The 17,011-nt window shown below is 38.8% G+C and overlaps 1 protein-coding gene across 3 annotated transcripts in view; it reads left to right on the forward strand.

The window, feature by feature from the left end:
- Positions 1-17,011, forward strand: part of KMT2C (lysine methyltransferase 2C) — a 194,876-nt gene that overhangs the window by 146,254 nt on the left and 31,611 nt on the right. For all 3 annotated transcript variants that reach the window (XM_065666832.1, XM_065666830.1, XM_065666833.1), the window contains 11 exons: positions 743-929; positions 6,180-6,284; positions 6,632-6,679; positions 8,326-8,463; positions 8,644-8,676; positions 8,759-8,878; positions 10,967-11,105; positions 11,364-11,578; positions 11,696-11,769; positions 14,274-14,456; positions 15,091-16,971. In XM_065666832.1, coding sequence (XP_065522904.1) covers positions 743-929; positions 6,180-6,284; positions 6,632-6,679; positions 8,326-8,463; positions 8,644-8,676; positions 8,759-8,878; positions 10,967-11,105; positions 11,364-11,578; positions 11,696-11,769; positions 14,274-14,456; positions 15,091-16,971 — 3,123 coding nt within the window. The remainder of the gene's footprint in view (positions 1-742; positions 930-6,179; positions 6,285-6,631; positions 6,680-8,325; positions 8,464-8,643; positions 8,677-8,758; positions 8,879-10,966; positions 11,106-11,363; positions 11,579-11,695; positions 11,770-14,273; positions 14,457-15,090; positions 16,972-17,011) is intronic.

The raw sequence follows: 17,011 nt of genomic DNA on the forward strand, positions 1-17,011 counted from the left end.
ACTGGTACTGGGGAAAAAAAAAACAACAAAAAGCAATCTTCAGCTTTATTTTAGCAGCTATATCCTAAATAAAAAATTTAAAGACTACATAAAACCAGAAGTTCTTATATAAGGAATAAAAAATTAGCTTTAAAATTTGATAGATTGTTGTCAGCGTACTGAGTAGTCAGGCTGACGTGAGTGATAGCTGTTACATAATATTTTAAAAGATAGTAATGTAAATTAAACATCTTCAGGTGGATTGTTACTGCAGTTTGATGTTAGGATGATTTTGTGCTAACTAAACTGCAGTGTATGGTCATTCTAGAATTTGGACCGTAATGCACTCGCATGTTTTTCATAAACTCCTTGTGAGGCCTTGATCAAGCTGCCTAGCAGTGTTCCCTTCTTCAGCTGTCCTTTCTGTGCAAGGAGGAATACTGAAAATCTTGAAAAACTTGGGATGTATAAAAGCACTGCATTGTTACACGGTCCGTTCAATACGTATGCAAGGTAACTGTAGTTTTTCTATATGATTTAAGGTGTGAATTTAATAATAAAATACTAATAGTGTAGCTACCTCAGGTAAGTTGTATCCACCATATCCGTGCCTCATAGCCTGGAAGAGATACTGCCGTATTGGCAGGCATGTGAGACTGAGTGTGTTTTTATATTTCTAGTAATCACTGGCTTTTAATTTCAGCTTTGTTGTTTACCCAATACAGCATTCTTCCTACATTGAATCATTTTGTCTTCTTTGCAGGAAGCTTTCTTTGGGAAAGACCTACTAGATACCAGTAGACAAAACAAGATGAGCCTAGATCATTTACCTGAAGAATCACTTCAACTCTCATGTAAAACAAACCTGACCACCAATTTCCTGGATCCTTCATCCGATCCCCTTCTTAGCTCAACCTCCACTCCAGCTCAGGCAAAACTGGGACCTCAAGGTATAAAAAGCTAAAGTTAGTGATAATTCAGTAGTCTCATTTTCTTGTTGCCGCTGGGGCTTTTCCACTCTTTCCTACTTTACATCAGATAAACATTGTGAGAATTTTTCAGTGTTCTGTGTATTAGCTGTCCTTGCGAGGTTAAGTTATGTTGATAATTAGTGATGTTCAGCTTGAGGGCTCCAGCTGTTTCAAAAACAGCGGTGGACAGCACAATTGCCACTTAATGCACATTTGAAACTCCTTGACTGTAATGTCCATGTCTATAAAATTCATGAAAATTAATTCTGTGTAAGAATAAGCACAGATCCATTATAGAAGAAGACAAAAGTACTCTAATTAAAAGATATTTTTAGTAGTCTATTGAATATTAGCTGAATGACTATCATCCAACTTATATTTTCTTCAATGTTTTAGGTTACTTCAGGTTGCCAGTCTCCTCAGAGTTTTTGGTTCACCATTTTCTGTCTGGACTTTACCCCTTCTAGGTGAAGTTTATAGCCACTGGGCAATCTTCTGTTGCAAAACCTCACTGGAGTTACTGCTGAGAGTTTTGCAAATAGCTAGGGGGTTGTAAAGTGCTGCTGAAAGGGCAGCTTCACACAAAGGAGCAATTAAAGGCAAAAACTTTGCTGTCCCCTCCAGATTATTCTTTTCTCCATGTCTTGTAGTATATGCTGTTAGCTAGAGGTATTTTACCATTGTGTCTTTTAAAAACTGTTACTATTTCTTGTGTATATTAGTTAATTTGCAGCTTGTGTTTCAGCTCATCCTCACAAGGTTTTCCATCTAAAAATGTTTACACATACTGATAAAGTTTCCCATGTCTGGAGTCATTTGAAGAAAGGTCAATTATTTGTGATTGTTTCTCAGTGAAAATGTGCTAAATTAAAAGCAAAAGGCTACATTATAATTGAACATAGATTGTTACACAGTTGAAATATTGAGTAATAGGGAGTGCAGAAGTTAACTTTCCCTAAAGGGAAAACTGCTGCGAATGGAGTGTTTCAAGGTCTTTATTTCATTGGTTCCAGTACTACAAGAAGATACACTCTCACAGACCTTTTTCTACCCTAGCATTCTTTCAAAGCCAGAGAAATACAGATTCAGAAATCTTTAATGGCCTATTCAACTGCAAGATTAAAGTCATTAATGTTCCTGTATTACGATAGTATAAGGTTTTAGAAATTCATGAAGTTAATCCAGTGTTCTGTATTTCCAAATTTTGAAAGGATTTTTTTTTTTTTTTTTAGAAACCTATTCTTTATAAATAAGGAAAGTTGCAAAACTGTCATTTCCTCTTCTTTTTATTCAGAAATAAATCATAATAAGTTTACAATAAATAAATCACAAGAGTTTTAGTGGATGACCTACTGTCTTTCCCATTTTATATATGAGAAACTCAAAGGACAGTGCTTTCTGGTTGTAGGAATGTTCTCAACAATTGTCTCTCAACTGCTCAGTTTTCCAGCCAAAATTGTGTCCAGACGGAGCTGTTTGTTGTAGTTGGAGCACCAGTGGGTGAAGTAATCTGCCAGTATTGATCATTTCCAGTGCAGTTTTTCTTAACTCTTTCACTGTGAGTTTGTGAAAGACAGTAATTTCCACAGTAGCATCCACACATGTGTGAGAGACAGATTCATTCTGAGTGGTGGAGACCCTTGTAAACGCTGAGCTAGCAACAGCCACATGTCCCCTTCTGGGTGGTATTGCAGACGAGCTGGAGGTGGGAACAATGTCCCAGAGCACCTGTGATATTGTCGTCATTTTGGTACAGATCTGGCTTTGGAGCAGGAACAGCCTAAATTGCTCTATTCTCTGCACTGGGGGGCTGTAGGGCTGTGTTGTTACTGACCTTGCTGTTCTCCTACAGTGCCATCTTTCACAAGGGGTGTTGACTCTGTGACAGTCCTTGCTTAATGGGATAGGTCTTTTCCACAAGGAAAATGTTCTCTTGGAAATGTCACTTGTTTAATCCCAGGATTAAGGGTTAGATATACTTGTTCACCTTCCAAAGAGCTCTGAAGCAGCTAAAAAAAAAATATCCTTTTGCTTTTCAGCATGTACATAGAACTGCTAGAGAGTTGAACAGTGGCATGTTCGATCTGCTCATGATCTGGCAGTGTGTTTCAGTGACATGTTCTGAGACTGTTCTTAGAGCTTGGTTAAGGGTACCTGAAACTTTTGCTAGACAAGATTGCAGTGGTGATAGGGATAGCCAGAAATGGGTTTTTGAAGTCCTTTGTTTATTATTAATACCTGGCAACTGTGACTGAAGTGAGCTTTAGGCTTCCAGTCCCAATTTCTTTCTGGCAAGGATGTTGCAGTTTCTGTTTTCAGTTGTAAGATTCACCTTTCCTGTAGTTTTACGAGTGGCACACTTCACAGTGTGTTCTGCATGGGACCAACCCTTAAAATAATTTCCAGGAGGGTACTGGAGCAAAGTGTGAAGGCTTGCTCACAGAGCACCAAATCTCCAGGGTTTCCCTGGCTGTTGATACGTTACTTGAAGGTGGTGTCTGGGATCTGTTGCATCCCGACTAATTTGAGGACTGTCTGCATCTCTCTTGTGTTTCTTGACCTAGGTGCCTCTGATGAAAAAGAGGCTACTTGGTGAGGTGGGCTCTGTCAGGGCTCTGGCAATATGATCTTTCCTTTTATTTGAAATAGCTTAAATTAAGTGTATATTTTCAAGGGATGCTGAAAAAGTAATCTGTTCAGGTAGGGTCTCGAGGAAATGCTGAAGAGATTTTTCATTGACAAAAGGAGAGGAGTTGTCTGAGTCTCTGCAACTGATTCAGATGCTGCTGGGGATAATTTATAACTAGATCTGTTATTGCATGATTAAACATCTTTGGGTGGCTGGAGCCTTGGAAGAGGCATTTTTACTCTTTTAGAACTTCATAAATAAATAAAAGTAAATGTATTGGAGGGATCCAGATCACAAGATAACAGTAGAACTGTGCTGTCTCAAAGATCCAGCGTTATAAGTACATTATTTTCCTTTTTGCTTTGTCTTAGTTTGCATCTCCATTCTGAGAGAGTCAAATTAATGAGCAGTATTGAGCTATTTGTTTGGCAGCAGATGCCAACCAGCTATTGATTCTTATCTGAAGCAGCTGCCTAAAGTGATTTAGTTGTTTCCAAGATAATATTTAGTTCATGGAATTAAACCATGGAAAAAATAGAAGAAAAATGTGAAAATAATGCTTTAGAGTAGCTATCTTACATGAGACTTGCGTATGAGAGAGTCTAGCCCTCTGCTGTCATCAACACTCAGCCTTTTTATAGACTTAACAAGCTCCATTTTGAAAGCAGGAAGCTTTTTTCCAACCTATTAATCTCATTGGAAGTCCATTACAGCATCTGATTGCCTTAACAGTTAGGAGCCCTCTAATTTGAAGCCTGAATTTATTCATGGCCAGTTTGTAGCTACGGGTGGTAAAGCCTTCAGTTGTATCTTTCCACCTGAGTTCTTTCTAACTACTTCTGCAGTATATTTATATTTGAATTTGAAGTTGAATTTTTAGGGACTGTTCCCAAGCATATTACTAAGGGCTGTGGAGAAAAACACCGTAATATAAAATACTACAGAAGAATTAAAGGCTGCTAATACAGTCTCGGTGCTTCCTTTACAAAGGCTTTTTTTGCAAGTCATACTTACCAGCCTTCAAATAGGAATTCAGGAAATCTATGGAATGGCTGGAGTCAAGCCTTTTCCTGTCAGCCAGCTGAAGTCATTGACATCTTTGCAGTGCCTGGTGTTAGTTACTTGCATAATGAGACCAAATTGCCACAACAGCAACTAGGTTCTGTTTAAAACCTTACATTTCATAGGACCATAGGACTTTTCGTCAGGTGCACAAAACAGGTGCACCCACAAATAGATGTGGTTTTGAGGCACTCTCTAATACGTCTAGTGGCAAACAAAAAATAATTTAGTTAGGATGAAACCATCTTGTCTGCATTATGAAGGAGAAAAATAAGCAAAATAGTAACATGAAGAAAAAATATTTTCTTGTTGGTTTTCAGTAATGGTAGAAGGGAAGAGGGTTGACTGTAAAAGAGCAGAAGGAACTTCTAATTTGTTGTAGAATTCAGCATTTTGGAATGTAGCCTTATGATACAAGTAAGTCCTTGGCACCAGGCCTCTGAATTAAGCTAGAAATACTTTCCTGGGGCACTTGGGTTGTAACACTGGGAAAGATACATATACATGTGTGAAATTTGTTTGTTCTTTGACTTTCAGGTCCTTCTTCAACCTGCCCATGTTTGTTTTCCACATCGTACAAGGGGAATATGATTCATATTAGTCCCTTTTCTCTGTTAAAATATATACATATTTGCAATCTCAGCACGTTTCATTCATCTGGCAATGATTGCTCGTGTGGTCACCATAGTCTGCATTTTTTTCTGAAAAATATTTTTCTTAACTTTTATTTATTTGCCAAACAATTTTCTTCAAGTGTTGCACATCTGTAATAGTCCAAAAAACGTAGTTAATAAAACCACATGGGCCACATGGCCGTTTCTTTCTAATGAATTGGATGTCAAGAAGATAATCATATCCAGAATTTATTATTTAATATTAGATTAACATTGCTAGGACCAGACCAGTTTTTCCTAGACAGCAGCCAGACATGACATTTCTACCTCTGGCTGTTCTCACTTCTTCAGGATTTCTTCTGATCTCAAAAATAGCATCTCCAATTTCCATTTACTTAATACTGCTTCTTACTCTCAGATTTTTCTTCCCTATTAGGGTGTAGTAACTGATTACTCTGAAGTCTTAAGAAAAATAGTGATGGTAAGAGAAGTAACTGATCACTTTCTTACCTTTTTTCTTTTTTAAATACAACCTATTTGTTGGCTTTTACATTCACAGGCCTTTTTTGTCTTAGAGGTTGCAAGTTCTCACTAGGTCTTAGGGTGGGTTTTTTTTCCCTAAAATCATCCAGTTTTTCTTCCACATGACTAATTACGTTAATCACTTTCACTGTATTAAAAAAAATACCCAGCAGTGTAAGCACGTGAAAATGGCTACAGCGCTGACTGGGAGGGGGTGCTAGTCAGCATAGTCTCTTACTGCAGAGTGGCTTGCAGTACAAATTACACAAGTTATACATGCTATAGAAGACCCTTATAGCCTAGTAAATCTGTGTTTGAGTTTATAGCTCAAGCTATAGTACATCACCAGAGTCATGTATAAATGCCACAACTGGTTGATTTTATTTATTGCCTCTTACACAGGTAGCACCGACGATCCTTTAGCTGATCTTTCTGAGGTCTTAAATACTGATGATGATATTCTTGGAATACTTTCTGATGATTTGGTAAAGTCTGGAGATCATTCAGGTATGTATGTTTGTAAGGTCTCTCTGGTATTTGTGTGCTTTTTTTCCTTCTTTGTTATAGATGTATTTGTTGTATCTATAGGTTATGTTGTAGGTAATTTCAGATACAGTTTTCATATCTTAAGAATACTTTGGTCTGAGATGACTTTGTTGCCTTCTACCAGTAAAAAAAATCCCCAACCTTTCAGCATTTTACTTGGCTCTTTGCTTTGCTTCTTGAGAGAGAATAAAATGTAGCTGCCGTTGTCTATCATACCTGCGTAGCTTTTTTCAGCATGCAGCTTTTTCTTTACTTTTTTTTTGTTTTCATGTTATAATCATCCATTTTATCTGGTTTGGGTCCTGTAGGTCTTGATTTATGCACTTTCCAGGTTGAGAACTCACCCTCCCCATTTGGTAAGAAACTAAACAATGGATGATCCATGGTTAGAAGTAGTTATCTTTCTTAGTGGTTTTAGCTGAAAGAACTGCATGTGTAGAAACTAGTATTCCTTTACTGTGTCACTAATTCATGTTTTCATTTTCCACTCTTTTTGTGGTGTGTGAGTCTAACACAACCTATAAACTCTGCACTTTGCATTGAAGAGTACTGTATAAGGTTTTGTTACCAGCTTTTTAAAAATTTCTCCCAAGTTTTTGTGTTTCATGATACAAAACCATGCATTTTCTTGCTGCCACTGTACTATTACTTCTAGTAGTAGTGTGTAGTTTTTATTATAGTGGTATCTTTCATAAATAAAAAGCATTTTAACAATGTGAATATCTTAAAGCATGATTAAAGCAGTAAGCATCAATCTTTTTATTTCCACCGGATGATGATTCATCACTTTATGTAAAACACAGGTTGACAATAAGTGGAACAGCATGTTTCATTATCTTAAATTTGTTTTTATTTGGTATCTAACACAGAAATATATTTTATATACTGAAATGTGTAGTTCGTTTTTCAGGGTTTTTTTTTCCCCAAAGGCCTTTCTTGTTTGATTGATTTATTGGCTTATAAAGGATGTTGGGAAGTCTGTGTAGTAAGTTATAGTACCAACAAATCACTTTGTCTGATGTAACGTACAATATTCAGTAGCTGTTTTTTAAACAGGAACTGCTATAACTTGTTTTATATTGACTATACTTCAGCAGCACTGCAGTAGATATTTAATCATAGAATCATAATAGAATTGTTTGGCTTGGAAGGGACCTTAAAGCTCATCCAGTTCCAACCCCCTGCTACGGGCAGAGACACCTTCCACTAGACCAGGTTGCTTCAAGCCCCATCCAGCCTGGCCTTCAAGACTGACAGGCATAGGGCAGCCGCAGCTTCTCTGAGCAACCTATCCCGGTACCTTAGCACCCTCATAGTGACAAACATCTTCCTTATATGTAATCTAAATCTACCCTCTTCTTGTTTAAAGCCATTCCTCCATTTTGTTTCCCTACCTGCCCTTGGGAAAACTGCTTTCCAAATTTCTTGTAGGCGCTAGAAATGCTTTTAGGCACTGGAAGTTGCTCTGAGGTCTCACTGGAGCCTTCTATTCTCCAAGCTGAACAAGCCCAGCTCTCTTAGCCTCTCCTCATATGTAATATTAGTATAATTTATATAATTTTATAATGTGAAATGTAATATTAAGGTAATTAATGTAATATAAGAAAAATCGAATGAACCTTATCTGCATGAGGATGAACCATATTCACCACTGGTGTGATTGTTTTAAATTGTGGAAAATGGCTATATTGGAACTATGTACTTAAAACTATGCAGTCAAAACCATGCTGTACCTAAAGTCAGTAGTCTTATTTCCCATTCTTCGAGTCATATTCTATTCAATTAATATTCCTTAAACAGTAGCATAAGATGGAGGTAAATAGAAGGTGATTTTGTTTGTTTTTTCTTATGAATGTTGTGTTTTGTCTTACCTTTCAAATCTTAGAAAGTCTTGGTTTAGTTGATAGCTCAGCTCTAAGAAGAAAGAAAAGTTGTATGCTCTTTATTCTATGCCAATAAATTTTACTGTTTATGTCTAACTGAGCATTCCTTCCTCCTCCAGCTGGATTGGATATCGGTCCCATCTCTGATGATCCTTCTTCTCTGCCTCAGCCAAATGTCAACCAGAGTTCACGGCCATTGAGTGAAGAACAGCTGGATGGAATCCTCAGTCCAGAACTGGACAAAATGGTCACAGATGGTAATTTTTTTTGTCCTTGATCTTGGTGTTCTAGAAAATGTTAGTAAAAATCCTCCTTTTTTTTTTTTCTCAAATTACTTACCTGTGTATTGTAATGTACCTATTTAGACTTGGTTGCAGAATTAATTTTATTGCACCTTTTGATGATTCCTCATTCTGTGTTGTGTTCATTTTGTCCAGGCGCTATTCTTGGCAAACTGTACAAAATCCCAGGTAGGTGTTCTGATCTTAGTTGACTTTCATAGAATACAGTTTGTAAACAGTGCCAGCCAGCTCATGCACAATGTTTTTGCAGAGCTAGGAGGAAAGGATGTTGAAGATTTGTTCACAGCTGTGTTAAGTCCAGCAACCACACAGCCAGCTCCTTTGCCACAGCCTCCACCTCCACCACAGCTTATGCCTTTGCACAGTCAAGGTATGTTCCTTTGTTACTTTTAAAAAAGCAGCCTGGTCAGGACAGTTGTGTATCTTTTAAATATTGATGTGAAAGTAGGATGTGCCTTACTTCCTGTGATTTTAAACTGGTGGAATGCCATTGTTAATATAAGAAATATGATTCTAAAACTGTTCTGAAGGGGGCATGTGATTAAAATGCACATAAATATTGCTAATAGAAAAGGACATTTATTTTAGATTTTCCTGACGTATTAGAGCTTTTATTTTAGCTGACACTTCAATAGTTTTGAAATTTGTCTGTGATAAGGCATGTATCCTCTCTTCTGACTGTACTCTTTAATTACTTGTGAGTACCTCCTCAAGGGCAAGGCAAGAGTATGTGTAACAATGAGTTACTGAGTCTTAATTTCCTTTAAGAATTCAGTTTGACATATTAGCCAGTCCTACCCAAATAACGCCCAGAAGGCTGAGTAATTTTGGAATGTATCAGAAAGACTATAATTAATTTTCTGTATTACTACTAAAATTATCCTGAGTTAATACAGGATATTCTTGTTCTTATATTGAAAGCAAGGGGCAGGCTGATCTTATTTATTGTTGTTACCGGTGGAAATTAATTTATTTTATTTAGCAGTATGGATAAGCAGAAATAAATGCACTCTTTTCTCATCAGACATCATCTCTAGAGGATTTTCCCTGAGCTCATGTGCCAATTCTGTTATACTGGTACTACAGAAAAGTAGTATGCAGATTGATTTCACCAGTGAATTAATCATAAGACAAAAAAAGATTGATTTCCTAGTTGGATGAATTTCCATAAAAAAAGAAAGACTTCAAAAGTCTTAGAAAGGAGAGAGTTTAAAGCAAATAATGAGGTGATTTAAAACAAAAGATAATATAGCTATCACTGCCTATTTCCCAGTTACTTGAGTACTTGAAGATAAGTTCAGCATTTGAGCTCTGTAGGATTGTTTAACTTCTCCCTGTGGGTACTGCCGCAATTACAAAGTTTTAGATCCGTAATTTGGTTCAGTTACGGTGTAATGATCCGCATGTTTCTGTGAGATAAATGCTTCAATAATGGGGAAGCTTGGATCAATTTTCAGCAATTTCAGGTAAACTTAATGCTCTCTTCTCATAAAAACATGTGATCCTACAGTGCAAACCCCAGGCCTGACTCTCCATGCTGTTTGCCAGGTCTTCACAGTTAATGTACACTGTCTATTTAGTAGCTATAATAAAGGACATTCTCTCAAATTTTTAGTTACTTTCATCCAAACTGTACTTGCTGCATAGTGTATGTAACCTGTAGATCAGAAGGCAGTCTCCTAAAGCATGAGATAATGATACAGTCTCATCCTACAGGTGCATGCATCTACCTCCTGAGCTACTTCTACGCTTGTAAGAAAATACTGGGACAAAAGTTATGATGATGCTTAGGTGACAGGGATTCAAAGGCCAGTGCTAATTATGTGTAGGAACATCTGCAAATACCATCTGCTGGAATGAATCTGCCTGTGCCACATTTGTAATATTGTAATCAAATAAAATTTTCTGCTTTTGTACTGCTAGGATGGACATTTAATTAGAAAATGCTGATGCTTATTTGACTAGATTTATCTGTTTCATTGGTTACAAATTAGGGAGTTTGTAGCTAATGAGGATTACTTTGGTGCACTGCTCAGAAGTCTCAGAAGGGGTGATGTTTAATGCAGGTGCCTAATGATAATTCTGCAAGGACTGAAACCAACTTTCTCCAGGCTTGCTGCTTGGATCTGCATATAACAAATATGACAGACATTAGCCTGTAAGAATATACTTTAATATTAAGTGCAGTTTCATAGCACGGGCTACTGCGAAAGTCTTGGGAATCCGTTAAAAAAACCCAGATTTTCCACAAAAGAAAAAAAATTATGTGATACAGTAGAAAGGATCCCTTAAACTTACAGGGAAGCAATGTAAACTGATACTTAAAATCTTTTCCAAAGTATAAGGTCAGTACAATTTTTAAGTAGTTATTTTTTTCATTAGATGAGACTGAAAACTTCCACCTCTGCCTTAAAAACAGTCACCCTTTAAAACAGTAATTTAAACTTCTTCTTTCCAGGAGAGAATGCGTTTCCAAGAGTGCCTCTTATGAATGGTCTGATTGGCCCTAACCCTCATCTCCCTCATGCAGCTTTGGCTGCTGGAGGTGGACTGGGCACTTTCTCTCCCATTACACAGCAACCATATACTGATACCAGGTAGGTCAAGATGGGAAAAAAACCCCAAACATCTCTTGTTTACTTTTTGTCACTTATGGGGTGGTGATGTTATTAATACTGTGATATTAGTAGTATTACTTAGGTCTGGACAGCCGCTACGTAAACTTCTGTACTGCAGTCTGTTCACTACTGAAATAACAAACAGAATAAGTACTTTGCTGATTGGTTGGTCAGATGGTTGGCTTTATGTTGAGAGCAACCTATATATAGAAACAAAACTGTTTTTTGGTTTGTCAGGGATAAGAATCCAGCATTCAATCCAATGGTAAGTGATCCAAACAGCTCATGGGCACCATCTGCTCCACCTTTGGAAGGTGAAGGCGATACAATGTCCAATGCTCAAAGAAGCACCTTGAAGTGGGAAAAAGAAGAAGCTTTGGGTGAAATGGCAACAGTAGCACCTGTTCTCTATACAAATATCAACTTCCCTAACCTGAAGGAAGAATTCCCAGGTGAGTGATTTTACTGAATAAAGTTAAGTATTTTGTAGCAATATATGCATCTTCATTTGAAAGGATGTAAAATAGACTTTTCAAAGCCTTGTGGATTAACACATTTTTTGATTGCAGACTGGACTACAAGAGTGAAGCAGATTGCTAAACTGTGGAGGAAAGCAAGCTCGCAGGAGAGGGCTCCATATGTGGTAAGAGCAATTACACCTGCATTCACATACATCCAGCAAGCATATAGTTCATTTGTAAGGTTTTCATTTGTGAGTTTGTTGGTTTTGGGTTGTTTTTTTTTAATAAATTAAGTTTTAGGGTTAGTGAAAGTTTACTTACTCCAAGAATGCTATTGTAGTTTAACTGCTAACTGAATACTTCTACCTATGTTCTTTGCTTTGTAGTCCTGGAATAAAATGTGTTAGCATTGTGCAATCTAAAGACGTGAACTGAGACAATAACATTTGTGGTTCCCATCGCCTCTTTCCTGCATTTCATCCATGCCTCAGATCTTATTTGCCCTTTCGTTTTTGGCACAGGGTCTTACCAGTTTCTTCAGAAGAATAATAACAAATCATTATGTGACTTTCCTCTCTTTAATCATCCCCTCTCACTAGTCTTTTTTTCCCCATTAGAGTTGTTGAAGTCTTTCACCTGTTGAACTAACCAGTCCAGAAGCATCAGCGTTCACATACCTACTTCCCTCATTTTATTTCTACGCCTGTGTTCTTGCCTTACCCTTCCCCTTCACTACTCACTCTCTTCTACTGCTTTGTGATGGAAACTCTTTTGATATCTTCCATGTTGTGGGGAGTGTGAAGGATTCCATTTTTCACTCCGAAAGTGTCCACTTTCTTCATATCCGAGTCAAGTATTTGTAGTAGCTATTTGGAATTATGTGGTCGTTGACTCCATTCTGTAGAATTTGTACCATTCAAAGGGTGACTCTTATGCTTTGTTGACATTTCTTGTTGAAGCCTGTCCACATCCAAATCTCAGCACCTGTATTATGGATGAGTACATTTGCTAACAATGGCTGGGAAAGTCAAAAAGACTTTTCTTAATTTCCTGTCACATCTCCATTCCTGATTCTCATCTTTTCTTTGTTTCTTCACAACAGCAATTGGATGATCATTCTCATTTTGTATGTTTCTGTTGATTTCACAGGGTTTTGCTTTCAGTCTCTTAGCCTCTCCCACTACTAATAGTCCCATTAGTGGGCAAATTTAATTTCTATACATGTGGATGACTCAGAGCTTAATATTACCAACATCATCTCCTACTGTCCAAATCAAAAAATGTTCCCTTATCTCCTTGATAACTTTCAGAGGATAAATTGTTACCCCAACCTCAATGTGGGAAATGCAGTTCTTTATCTTTTTGAATCCCTTTCTACTTGAAATAATAATTCTCTGTTGTCTTGTTTTTATCACTGAGAAATTGTCATCATTCTGCTTTTATTCAGGCCTGTAGCTTTAGTACCTTTGAACCTCTGTGCCATCTTGTCCATGCTATTTTCAGTCGTGGTGACTTCTTCTAGGCAGTATTTATAAGACACAGTCCACATACATGGGTGGATTTTTATCCAGGCACTTATCGCTTTACAGTTATGTCTATTACTGATTTTTTTTTCTTCTTTTCATTGTTCTAAACATATACTGTCATATTCCCCTTATGGATATCCAAAAAGCAGCTGTGTTAATTATTTCTTTCATGTTCAGGAGGAGGGTGCCTGCAAATGCACACATGTGCACACAGGAGTATTTACATAGCAAGACCAGTTACTTCCTCACTGAAGTGTACTCTTGCATTCAGCTGTCACTAGTGCTCCTGCCATTCTGCGTGCAAGAAGCTGCTGTGGTCCCTCTCCTGAGGGACTTATACTCTGTGAGGATGAGTAAAGGCCACCTTAGAAGTTAAATTCAGAAGCGTGTTAGTAAATTATAGGCTTTTGACTTACCTTGGTGGGCACAATCCCCTCACGGGGGAAAATGACACTAATTTTTCTGCTGCTGTGACGCTGATGCTGTCATCCATGTTTCTGTTTCATTGTTGGAGGGAAGGATTAAAGCCTTTTCTGCTAGGCAACCCCTACTTGACAACTGCAAATAAAAATGTGAAAAAGATGATGTGAGGGTTTAATTCAGAAAAGGAATCACATCCTAGATTGCTGGTAAAACAGAGTCTTTGAAACTTCCATTAGATGCTTTAAAGTGTCAGTATGGCTATAAAATGCCTCATTGAAGAGGAATTGCTGTTCTTCTATCCAATTTTTCCTGATCCATAAGCCCATATCCTATGTTTATACTGCTAACTTAACACATACTGAGATCTATAGAGGCCATTTAGTGGAGCAGACTGTATTTTTCTTGTCATTGAAGTTCTCCACATTAGTGGCCTTTATTGATCCAAATATCATCTGCTGTGCTCATGTCTTAAGATTGCAGACCACACCAATATGTGATTCGAAAGGTAAACTAGTGGGATTCATGCTTTCTTGCCACAACACAGTACCTGAAGCAGACACTCCTAGTGTATAGAAACCCTCTAAGCTAATAATTCCTTATTTCTTTCCATGCATGTTAAACACAGAATTTCTATAGACTCTAATTGTTTTCAGTTTGGCATTCCTTCTGAAGTGCATAATTTAGTTTTGGAGAGGAAAATAAGGCTAACAAATCTTGTCTTTTTTATCTTTTTCCAGCAAAAAGCCAGAGATAATAGAGCTGCTTTGCGCATCAATAAAGTACAGATGTCAAATGACTCCATGAAGAGGCAGCAGCAACAGGATAGCATTGATCCTAGCTCACGCATCGACTCTGACCTCTTTAAAGATCCATTAAAACAGAGGGAATCGGAACATGAGCAGGAATGGAAATTCAGACAGGTGCGTTGCATTGAGGCTGTTCTGTTATTTTTCTGCATTGTATTGCATTTTTGGAATCTGTTGTAACAAAATCAGTCTTAATCTTTCTTTGTACAAGAGTTAGCCATTCTGCCTAGGAAGAAAATAGATACTATCACAGGAGAAGCTGCTTGTAAATGTTAGAAAACTTTGTTTTAAAACTTTGACTCTTTGATCTTACACATTATGGAAATAGGTTATGCTTTCACTGTATGCGGTAGGGGGTATTTTATATACCTTGTATTAAAGTAACCTTGTCCTGCAGGCTGCTACTTCAGATTGGGCTGGTTGTCTCTTACGAGCTCATTTGCCCCACATCAGTGCTGCATCTGTCAGTAACCTTTCATCTTCAGAGTATATGATTGGAAAGCAGTGCTGCTCTTTAGGCAACCTGGAAAATGCTTCTTCCTAGGTAATCAAGGTGCATGTCAAAGTAATTGGACTTTACAAACAGCTAGACCCTCTGCTCCCATTGCATTTGAAATTTGCAGTTTATACTTGCTTATAATTGATCTTTGATGCATCCTGAAGTTTTAATTACAGATTCAGTCACCAGAAAGATTTTGTATATCCTGGACTTAAAAATCTAACCTTTCTCCTCATAATTTTACAACAGCAAATGAGGCAAAAAAGCAAGCAGCAAGCCAAAATAGAAGCCACGCAGAAGCTTGAGCAAGTGAAAAATGAGCAGCAGCAACAGCAGCAGCAACAGCAGCAGCAGCAGTTTAGTTCACAACAGCTTCTGAACCAGTCTGGCTCAGAGACACCTAGCAGTGGGATCCAGAGCCCCTTAACACCACAGACTGGCAATGGAAGTATGTCTCCTGCACAACAGACATTCCATAAGGATGTTTTTACAAAGCAGCAGCTACCTGCTACACCTGCATCGGCATCCTCAGATGATGTGTTCCTAAAACCACAAGCCCCACCCCCTACTCCAACCCGAATCTCAGTACACGATTCACTGTCTCAGGCTCAGACTCCTCAGACATCATCACAGCAGATGTTTTCTCCAGGTTCCACAAACACAAGACCTCCTTCTCCAATGGATCCATATGCTAAAATGGTGGGAACACCTAGACCAGCACCAATAAACCAAAACTTTGTGAGAAGAAATACCATTGCACCATTAGATACCATTGCACCACAGTCATCCATATCTAGGCCCATTCAGGTAACTGAACCATCAGGAAGCAGGCCTTCCCCAGTCAGGGATTCATGTTCTTCATCTCCAGGTAGCAGTGATCCCTATGCAAAGCCACCAGACACACCCAGGCCTGTCATGTCATCAGAGCAGTTCTCCAAACCGATGGCTGTCCCAAGATCACCCATAGTTACGGAACAGTCAGGGAAGGTTCCTTTAACATCTGGAAGCAGTGATCCATTTACTAAGCCTGCTCCTAGGACTGATACGTTTCAGAGACAGAGAGTAACTCCTGCCGATCCGTATGCACGGCCGCCGTTGACTCCTACTCCTACTCCTGTTGATGGTAGTCCTGGACCTTTCAAAACCCCTATGCGCCCACCTCAGTCCCCACAAGATCCGTATGCATCAATGCCAGCTACACCAAGGCGTGTTGCTGTTGATCCATATGAAAGGCCAGCATTGACGCCGAGGCCAGTGGATAACTTTTCCCATAATCAACCTAATGATCCATACAGCCAACCTCCCCTTACTCCCCATCCTGCAATAAAGGACACTTTTGCCCATCCACCCCGGATAGTGCGACAACAGAGTGATTCTTTCCCTCAGTCTGGGCCCATTTCAAGGCCAGCTTCTCAGGACCCTTACTCCCAGCCTCCAGGTACTCCTCGACCAGTTGCTGATCCTTACGCCCAGCCTCCAGGAACTCCTCGGCCTGCCACAGTTGATCCATATATGCAGCAACCACCAACACCAAGGCCTGCTCAGCCAGCAGATTTATTTGCTCAGTCTCCAGCGAATCAGAGACATTCTGATCCATATGCCCAACCTCCTGGAACACCAAGGCCAGTTCTTAATGATCCTTATTCTCAACAACCAGCAACTCCAAGGCCAGGGATTCCAGAGAGTTTTAACAGACCTGCAATGACAAGACCAGGACTAATGCCAAATAGAGATCCTTTCCTGCCGACAGCACAGAACAGGTTCCAGGGCACTTTTGTCAGGCCATCAGATCCATGTTCGCAAACTCCCAGACCTGCAGGACCTGCAATAACAGATTCATTTAGCCATGGTCCAGCTGCTGCGGCACGTGACCCATATGATCAACCACCGATGACTCCAAGACCTCAGCCAGAATCTTTTGGAACTGGCCAGCTGGCCCATGATGCTGCTGAACAGCCACGGCCTGGATCTGAGGGCACCTTCAGTGCACCTGGAAATTCTCCAATGACTTCTCAAGGACAACAATTTCCCAAAGTTTCACAAGTTCCTGGCCCAGCACCAACCACAGGAGTAACAGATACACAGAATACTATGAATATGTCTCAAGCAGATACTGAGAAGTTAAGACAGGTGGGAATAATGTTTAATACTGATGGTATTAAAATTTCAT

The sequence above is a fragment of the Lathamus discolor genome, chromosome 2 (assembly GCF_037157495.1).
Source record: "Lathamus discolor isolate bLatDis1 chromosome 2, bLatDis1.hap1, whole genome shotgun sequence".
Classification (NCBI taxonomy): Eukaryota; Metazoa; Chordata; class Aves; order Psittaciformes; family Psittacidae; genus Lathamus; species Lathamus discolor.